This window comes from Scaptodrosophila lebanonensis, unplaced genomic scaffold (assembly GCF_003285725.1).
Source record: "Scaptodrosophila lebanonensis strain 11010-0011.00,11010-0021.00 unplaced genomic scaffold, SlebRS2 tig00000001-arrow-pilon, whole genome shotgun sequence".
NCBI classification, from domain to species: Eukaryota; Metazoa; Arthropoda; class Insecta; order Diptera; family Drosophilidae; genus Scaptodrosophila; species Scaptodrosophila lebanonensis.
The window spans coordinates 27,735,160-27,744,049 of NW_022060529.1; the positions used below are offsets into that span (position 1 = coordinate 27,735,160).

The window sequence follows — 8,890 nt, forward strand, 5'->3', positions numbered from 1 at the left end:
TTAGACATATTCTCACCCACATACCACAAATATATAGTATAAGCACCATTGATTTGTGTAAATCACACATGGTACATATGTATATATTTTGGCTTGTCTTCTTGATGAAGTATCTTGTATTATTATTAGTACTATCCTCACCTATTAAGCTTATCTATTATTGGTACAAGATATATAATTTCCGGTCTCTTAATTGGCGTAATGAGATAAATAATTTCTTGTGATGATATATTTTTGTAATGATTAAGCATTGTTTACGTATAATTTAGATGGTACATAGTTATATACAAGTAGTATGGCTATGTAGAGTTTATACAGGATTTAATTTGAAAACATAACCTCATTCTGAAATGCTGTCAACATCGTTATCGCTTGAAATTTTCCAATCTAATTGATAATATTTCTTAACATTGCTGCTAAGCCATTGCAGGGCACAGTACTGGGTGCAGAAGTTGCATGTGAAAAGTTGCTTGGAGCTGCTGCCGCGTCTGTAAATATGCATTGAATGTGCATGGTTGAATCGCAAATTTTATCTATCAGTTAGCCCACTCACCGTTTCACCACCATGAAGTAGTACGTGGTATACAAGCAGCTGGAACAGTTGGTCGTAGTACATCGCGCAATAGGTCCATTTATAATGTGAGCGCTCATATATGGCTCTGGCAGCAAGCGATGTAGTGCCGTGTTCTCATAAACGGGAAGATGCCTGTTTAGACTCTGCAATGCATGTAAGCAGTCATCGTAGAGGGTAACTTGGTTTTCTGCCGAGGGTACAGGGTAGACTTTACGTGTGCCCACAGGCAGCAGTAGGCGACTATTTGTCTCCAGTTCACGGATCCAAAACAAGCCTTTAGGAGAAATGGGCCTGCAAAATTTAAAAGTTTGAGTGATTCGAGAGCCTACGACAGCCTACGATTTCTGATAATGAAATTTTATCAGATGACTTTTGTATCTTTCGTCATGAACGTCCGAGTAGTCGAAGCGGAGGGGTACTGATTGCAGTCAAATCCAACCTTCGGTCGGAAATCATTGATGGTGATGTGCCAAATGATGTTGAATTTGTTGCTGTTAAAGTAACTTTTCCGTCTTTTGCTCTTTTCATCAATTGCTCGTACTTATAGTATATACCTCCCTCTTCGATATTCATGTTTATATGCAATATATAACTTGTATTAAAGCAATTTCCACTCATCTCAGTGACAGAGATGCGTTTGTTGTGATAGGTGATTTTAATTTGCCTAACATAGAATGGTCATTTTTGCAATGAGTCCAATTTTGTTTTTTTTTTTTAAATTTTCTTAATTTTTTTTTTGTTTTCTATAATTATTGTAAACATATGTACATAGTATTTCAAAGTCGGGACACCCGGCTTTAGCTTTTTTACTTGTTGTATAGTGCGGTTGATATCAACATAGCCGTCAAGTTTTTCTATGACACTATTAATGCTCATTTTGGTGTTTGTATCCCAAATAGTATCATATCGTCTGCGTCATCTAAACCTCCTTGGTTTTCACCAAGACTTTCAAACTTAAAAAATGTTCAATCTAGATGCTTTAAAAAGTATGTATAAGCAGTCGGGCCTATCTCTTGACTTCTATAAATACTCTTCTCTACCTTCATTATTTTTCCTTTGTGACAAAAAAGCCAGCAACGATTCTGAAGCTGCTGACTTGGTTGCCAACTTCTTCCAGTCAACTTATTCCTCTGTCTCTATTAGTAGCACCTCCTATCCTTATAGCATATCATCTTCCCACACTATATACGCTCCCATAATTACTGATAGCTGTCTACTTTCTGCTATCAAATCATTAAAATCTTCATACTGTCCTGGAGCAGACAACATTCCTAGTTGTGTTCTCAAGGAGTGTTCTAGTTCCCTATTACAGCCATTACTTTAAATCTTTAATCTGTCAATGGGTTCCTCAATCTTTCCAACTATTTGGAGATAATCCTTTATTATTGCTCTTCATAAAAAGGGTGAGAAGTCTGATATTTCAAACTACAGGGGAATTGCAAAGTTGTATGCCAGACCGACCACAAAAAAGAAATTAAATTAATTAATTAATTTCATTAAATTAATAAATTAATTTCATTAATTTAAATTAATTAATTAACTAAATTAAATATAAAATATTCCATACATGCATACATTTACATCAGAATCGTATGTATGTGTGCATTGGGCCTGGTTATATGGCTATAACTTTCTTTTTGATCAACCTATCATAATGAAACTCGTTCTTTTACGAAATCGACGAAATCCAACACAAAAAAGCGGAGGGAAATCCTATACGACTTAGCTTAAAGAGCAGAAGATCATTGTTCACAGAGTCAAATGCTTTACTGAAGTCAGTGTAAACGACATCAGTCTGCATTTTTAGAATAAATGCTTCATTTACCAAGGAAGTAAATTCCAGTAAATTGGTCGTAGTAGACCGTCTATCGTAGTAGATCGTCTATCTCTCTATCTCTCTTTCCATATTTCTTTTTCTCTTTCTCTTTCTGCTTCTTACGTTTTCTAATTAGTTAAATATAATTAATTTTCCTCCTCTACTTACTTTTTGTATAGTTTTTTAGGTCTATAATGTCTCTGACCACATATGGCTGTGAATCGGAGCATATCTGGCCAAGTGGCAAATAAAATTCCCCCAACGTGTCGGAGGCATTAGTAGACGTTATTGTACAGCTTTGTGTTAGGCTTTCTTATCTTTTAAGTTGAGTTTAAATTGTTATATTAAGTTATATCATCATTTTATTTTTTATTTTAATATATATAAAATGTTAAAATATATTTTAATTATTATAATCGACAGAATTATTGTTAATGTACTAAATAAAACAAGTAAAAAAGCTAAAGTCGGGTGTCCCGACTTTGAAATACTCTGTACATATGTTTACAATAATTATATAAAATAAAAAAATTAAGAAAATAAAAAAAAAAATTTGATCGATTTTACCTCTCTCGGTATTCGAACTCACGTAAAGGGTGTATAATTGCACATTTACATAGCAATTGCGTCTGTGTGAGTGTATGTATGCCTATGCGCATCAATTCGTGTCTGTGTAAGCATTTTCGCAGTCAACCAAACAGCAACATCAACAACAGCCGCGGGCAGCGCTTGAGCAGCGCTGCAGCAGCGCTGCATCAGCAAATATATTTATGGCTATAACTTCTTGTTAAATCGGTCTATCATAATGAAATTTGGCATACGGACACATAATAACCAACTGGGGGTATTTCCAAAATTTTAGTTCGAAATTCCAAGAATTACGGGAGTTACGATTTGCGGGGTAGAGGGGGGAGGGAGGGGAATTCCAAAATATACATTTTCTGCGTATTCACATAAGGCATCTGGGACTAAAATTTGGTGTTCCTAGGTCTTATAGTCTCCGAGATATAGGCGATTATACGAATGGAAAATCGGGAAAACCCCCATAGGGGGGAAGTGGGGGGGAAAATCAAAAAAATAAAACAAACTCGTATAGAATACACACATAACGCATCTTTGTGCAAAATTTGGTGTCTCTATCTCTTATAGTCTCTGAGATCCAGGTGTTCATACGGACGGACAGACGGACAGACGGACAGACGGACAGACAGACAGACAGGGCTAGATCGACTCGTCTCGTCATGCTGATCAAGAATATATATACTTTGTGGGGTCTGCCACGCCTCCTTCTGCCTGTTACATTTTTCAGCTCCCGCAAACCTAATATACTCTTGTACATTTCATGTACAGAGTATAAAAATAATAGTTTAAAGTTTTCAAATACTCTAATATTTGTTCCATTTTGTTGCACAATGTGTACATGTATTTTATTGTTAAAAAAAGCAAGGGATTTGGAGCGCATATCCAAAAAATAACAATGTTAATGTTACCCACTTTTGCATAAAATAAATTAAAATTTTATGAAAAAGTAATATTATGTACATATATCGGTCCTTGGAAGTCCAATACCATATACACATGTATACAAGCATAAATTATATATCGACATTCTCCTAATTATTCGATTTACAAAGAAAAATTTGCGTATCCATTCACCGTGCATACGGATTCGTGATTTTGTACAGCCACTTACGTGATCGCGCTGTGATGTGCCGAAAAAAGCCGACATATGCCCATCTCTAGCATCTCAGCTGATCGCATATTTACAAGCCATTTACCGTTTATGTTCAACGGTTGCGTCAGCTAACAACGCTACAAATGTATTCTGAAGACTTTTGGGAGACATTAAGCGTTAAGCTTATTCCGTGAATGTATTCTTGCGATTTACAAAAGCAGAAACACGACTTTTACACTCACAACAATTAAATTACAAGTATATCTGCTTTACTATCGCTTACGCAGTCGTTGCCTAGCGACGGTAACTGTAAACTTTAGGCATTTTGCCTTTGAAATTAGCAGGCGTAACTGATCAAAACGAAAAAAGAAGCGCGAGCCAATGACGTGCAGTTTTTGTTGTTTTTTTATACCCTGTACCCGTAGGGTAAAAAGGGTATATTAGGTTTGTGCAAAGTATGTAACATACAGAAGGAAGCATCTCCGACCCCATAAAGTATATATATTCTTGATCAGCATGACGAGAGAAATCGATCTAGACATGTCCGTCCGTCTGTCCGTCTGGATGAACGCGAGGATCTCAGAAACTATAAAAGCTAGAATAACCAAAGTTGGGAAATCGAGCTCCAAAGTTTGTATGAAAAATCTACAATTTACATCTGATTAACTTCAAACTTAGTTTCTATGCTCCCAGAAAAATTCCAAGAAAAACTGCATTGAAACTGAAAATTTTTTTGGGGCCTGAAATATGGGAGTTTTTCTGTAAAAAACAAGTAAAAAAGTTAAAGTCGGGTTATCAGTATGCTAAGTTTCATTATGATAGACCGATTTAACAATAAGTTATAGCCATAAATATATTTGCTGCTGCAGCGCTGCTCAAGCGCTACCCGCGGCTGTTGTTGATGTTGCTGTTTGGTTGACTGCGAACATTCTTACACACACACTTAACATCTTAACATACATACCCTCACATAGACGCAATTGCTTTGTATAGTATATGTGCAATTATACCCCCTTTACGTGAGTTCGAATACAAAAAGAGGTCAAATCGATCCAAAAAATTTTTTTTTATAGCTTGTACCCAAAGGGTGAAGGCTATACTAGTTTTGTGCGAATGTATGTAACACACAGAAGGAGGCGTGGCAGACCCCACAAAGTATATATTCTTGATCAGTCGAGTCGATATGGCCATGTCCGTCCGTCCGTCTGTCCGTCCGTCCGTCCGTCCGTCTGTCCGTCCGTCTGTATGAGCGCAAGGATCTCAGAAGGTAATTCCCAAATGGTAAGCGTTAAAAAGCATCAAAGTGTAGGTGAAAATTGGAAATCCGATTAACTTTAAACTTGGTTTATGTATTTACTCTGAGAAAGAATACAGAATAAACTGCGTTGCATTTTTGTAACTTTTCATTAAAGAGTAGAAGAAATAATTATGATATATGTATATACATACATACGTGTGTATGCTCATTTAAATATTGTTAGTTTGTTGCATAAGTTGACCAAATAACTTTGCCAAATTGTACAGCTTTTAATTCTAGAAATTACTTGCAGAATACAAAAATATACATATATATGTATGTGCATATACATACATGTATAACCATACATAGTATTTATTTTACTTTATGTCCTAGCTCTTGAATCGTACCAAAGTAATTTGCTATTTGGGAAATTTGGGAAGAGAAATATAATATCGTAAATAAACGTATAATTGTAAGCACAAATACTGAGCCAGCTAGTAGTACATACATAGTTATGAAAACGAAATGATTTAAGAAGAGTATGTTGGTATTCGAATATATTGAATTTTGAGGAATGTATATACATACAATATAATTTACTATACTTAATAATACAAATTATTTTAAGTTCATTAAAACACCATTTCATACATTTTTTGAACGAACTAAATTTTTATGAAACACTACTATTATTTTGAGCACAGCTGTATAAAGATTACATGTGCAAAGTTTATATGGTTTTTGAAATGTGGACAGTATTGGCGAACTTCTGTAGCGTTGAGAGGGGGGAGGAAATCAAAACAAGTGGAGAAGCTAATATCGGGTGTCCGGACTTCGAAATACTCCGTACGTACATATATATGTGCACAATATGTGTACAATAATTATAGAAATTTAAAAAATGAAAAAAAAACTTACATTTTCACAAATAGAGTTGATCGAATATACCTCCTTGGGTATTCGAACTCACGCAAAGGTTGTATAACTGTACCTTTACATAGGAATTGTGTCTATGATAGTCTATACGTGTCTATGCGTGTCTGTGCGTGTCTGTGTCTGGGCATGTGTACAGAGTTGAACGAAAGCAGCAACAACAACAACAGCTGCGAGCAAGCTTGGGCAACGCATACATATATGGCTATAACTTTTTTTAAAACCGGCCTATCATAATGTAACATAAAGACACATAATTTCTAACTGGAGGAATTTGCCGGATTTCAGTGAAAAACTGCAAGAATTACGGGAGTTATGGAAAACTCCGAAGTCCACATATTTTGCGTATATAAGGCATCTTGAACTAAAATGGTGTTCCTAGGTCTTATAGTTCCGGAGATATACATGGGTGCCTATACGAACGGCGTTACGGAAAATCCTTACTATGGAGTTCATACGGACAGAGAGACGGCTAGACCTACAGATAGGCAGACATAGATCGAATCGTCTTGTCATGCTGATCAAGAATGTTTATAAGTACTTTGTGGGGACTGCCAGGCCTCCTTCAACCTGTTATATTTTTCACCTCCCAAAAACCATACATATACTCTTGTACATTTGTTGCGTTGAGACTAGGAGCGTCTACATAATAATTTTGGTTAATGTGGTGTTCATCAAGACGGAAAGATTCTAAATGTCTAAATCGATTCGTATCGTTATGCTGACTAAGAATATATATCCTTTTTGGAGTCTGCCTTTTACATACTTTGCAAAAACCTAATATAGCCCAATTACCCTACGGGTACGGGGTACAACAAAGACCGGCACGAAAAAATAAAAGATGTTTATAATAAAACATAACTACATATGTATATAAAAAGTGTTCTTGGGTCTGGATTTAAAGCTTAGTGTTAGTTGGATCCTTGAGCTGATACAGCCAGACATGGTTAAATCGATACAGGCTATAAACATGTTTTTCCTATTCTCGTGTATGATTTCTGTTTTGTAAACTTACATGGGTGTTACTTTCTGTCTGTTGTCGTAGAAGCTTTGATAAAAGCGCTCATATACCATGGGTATGTAATTGATAGCCGTGTTGTGAAAGATTCGGACGTGATTCATGAATTTGGACAGTGCAGCCGGCAGATAGATGAGGGCACAACCTATAAGAAATACACGTAGGTTTATAAATTTCTTTTTCTACAGAGGCCCATATGCTTACGATCTGCGGCAAGAGACTGCAGCATAGGCAGATTGGCAATTCGCTCAGGTATATGGAGTAGCTCCGCATTGTCGCTCACATTCAGTTCATTAAGACGCAGACATTCGCTTAGCTGTATGGGCAGACGTTTTAGCTGATTCTTGGATATATTGAGATGTTCTAGATTGCGCATGGTGCTCAGCTCTGCAACAGTAAGGAAATAAGAACAGGCCATTTTTTAAATATCATGTCACCTACCTGCAGGCAACTCCGTTAACTGATTACCGCTCACATTTAATTGCTGCAGATGCAACAACAGGCCCAGAGTATTGGGCAGCTCACGCAATTCATTGTTCGATACATCCAAGAATTCGAGGTTCTCTAACATGTAGATATCAACAGGTAATTCGGTCAGATTATTTCCGGCCAGGTGTATAAATTTCAACGTTGTTATGTTCAACAGCCATTTGGGTATAACAGATATATAGTTCTCTTTGAGATACACTTCCTCCAAATCCTCGTACAAAAACAAGTCCATGGGGACATCCTTAAAATTTAAATAGCTCCAGTGCAAGATGGTTTTGTTCATCTTGTCGCTACTAATTACACAATACCCGTTTTTTTACTACAAATTTTCACGTTTTCATTGTTTGATAAACATTTATTTTGATTTCGACCAACACGATTTCTTTGTTTGTGGCATATATACTTGTATTTATATATTTTAGCTTATTTACCGCTACGAGATCATGATCAACATTGGCATGCGATGCCGCCACCGCCTGGCTCTTAACTAGCCAGCAACAGTTTGATAACCATTTGCGATGCCCAATAATTGCGATCTTCTTGGCCCATCTAAATTTGTCTGACACGCTTTCGCAATGCTCTCACGTAAACAAAACAAAGCACAACACAACACACACGCATGTGAGCCGAAAATTCTCTAATATGAATTTCAATTTATTTTTAAATATTTAATACCAGTCGTGGCTAAATGTACTCTCTGGCGTGTACGTGTGCCGCCTCAAAGTAGGCAACTGCACAGAAAGCTTTCGCCGACACTGACATTGAATTGTGTATGTGCATTGATTTCTATATCATACAATTGTTGTTGCTTGCTGCAGCTCAAGGTCGTTGCGTTAATGGGTAATGCAAGCTTGTAAGCTTGCCTGCGTGCTTTCGGTGCTTTAGAAAAGCTTTTTGTACTAAAAGCGCACATTCTGAAAGTAGTAGTCAAGGTAAAAACCACACAACTTATGACTTAACACACGACGGGGTTTCAATTTCAATAGTAATGGGCGTATTTCATCCAAATACATACAAGTATAGCTCCGAGTAGTTTTGAGAATGACTGCACTTCCGCCTTTGACCGGATTTAAACGTTTTGAACTATTATGAGCTCAATTTTAGTAAATGGATAACAAATGTGTACGAGCAATTAGATTATTATT

The 8,890-nt window shown here is 36.4% G+C and overlaps 1 protein-coding gene across 2 annotated transcripts; it reads right to left on the bottom strand.

The window, feature by feature from the left end:
• Positions 1-229: 229 nt before the first annotated feature.
• Positions 230-8,280, bottom strand: LOC115634007 (protein lap1). 2 transcript variants are annotated; one of them, XM_030531533.1, is made up of 5 exons: positions 7,698-8,277; positions 7,461-7,643; positions 7,254-7,401; positions 554-865; positions 230-488 (listed from the first exon to the last, which is right to left on the bottom strand). In XM_030531533.1, exons 1-5 carry the CDS (start codon positions 8,026-8,028, stop codon positions 341-343), a joined length of 1,122 nt encoding a protein of 373 aa, XP_030387393.1. In that variant the 5' UTR covers positions 8,029-8,277; the 3' UTR covers positions 230-340. The 2 variants fall into 2 exon arrangements, with proteins under 2 accessions (XP_030387393.1, XP_030387394.1); XM_030531534.1 differs by lacking the exon at positions 230-488 and having other exon boundaries at positions 565-717; positions 789-865; positions 7,698-8,280.
• Positions 8,281-8,890: the final 610 nt, after the last annotated feature.

Bases quoted from the DNA above. Each gene is read 5' to 3' on its own strand.
- LOC115634007 (XM_030531533.1), bottom strand. From the start codon at position 8,028: ATGAACAAAACCATCTTGCACTGGAGCTATTTAAATTTTAAGGATGTC. The intron at 866-7,253 runs GTAAGTTTACAA...TAAATTTTGCAG, and splicing joins AGACAGAAAGTAACACCCAT to GCCCATTTCTCCTAAAGGCT. The intron at 489-553 runs GTGAGTGGGCTA...GCATATTTACAG, and splicing joins TACTTCATGGTGGTGAAACG to ACGCGGCAGCAGCTCCAAGC.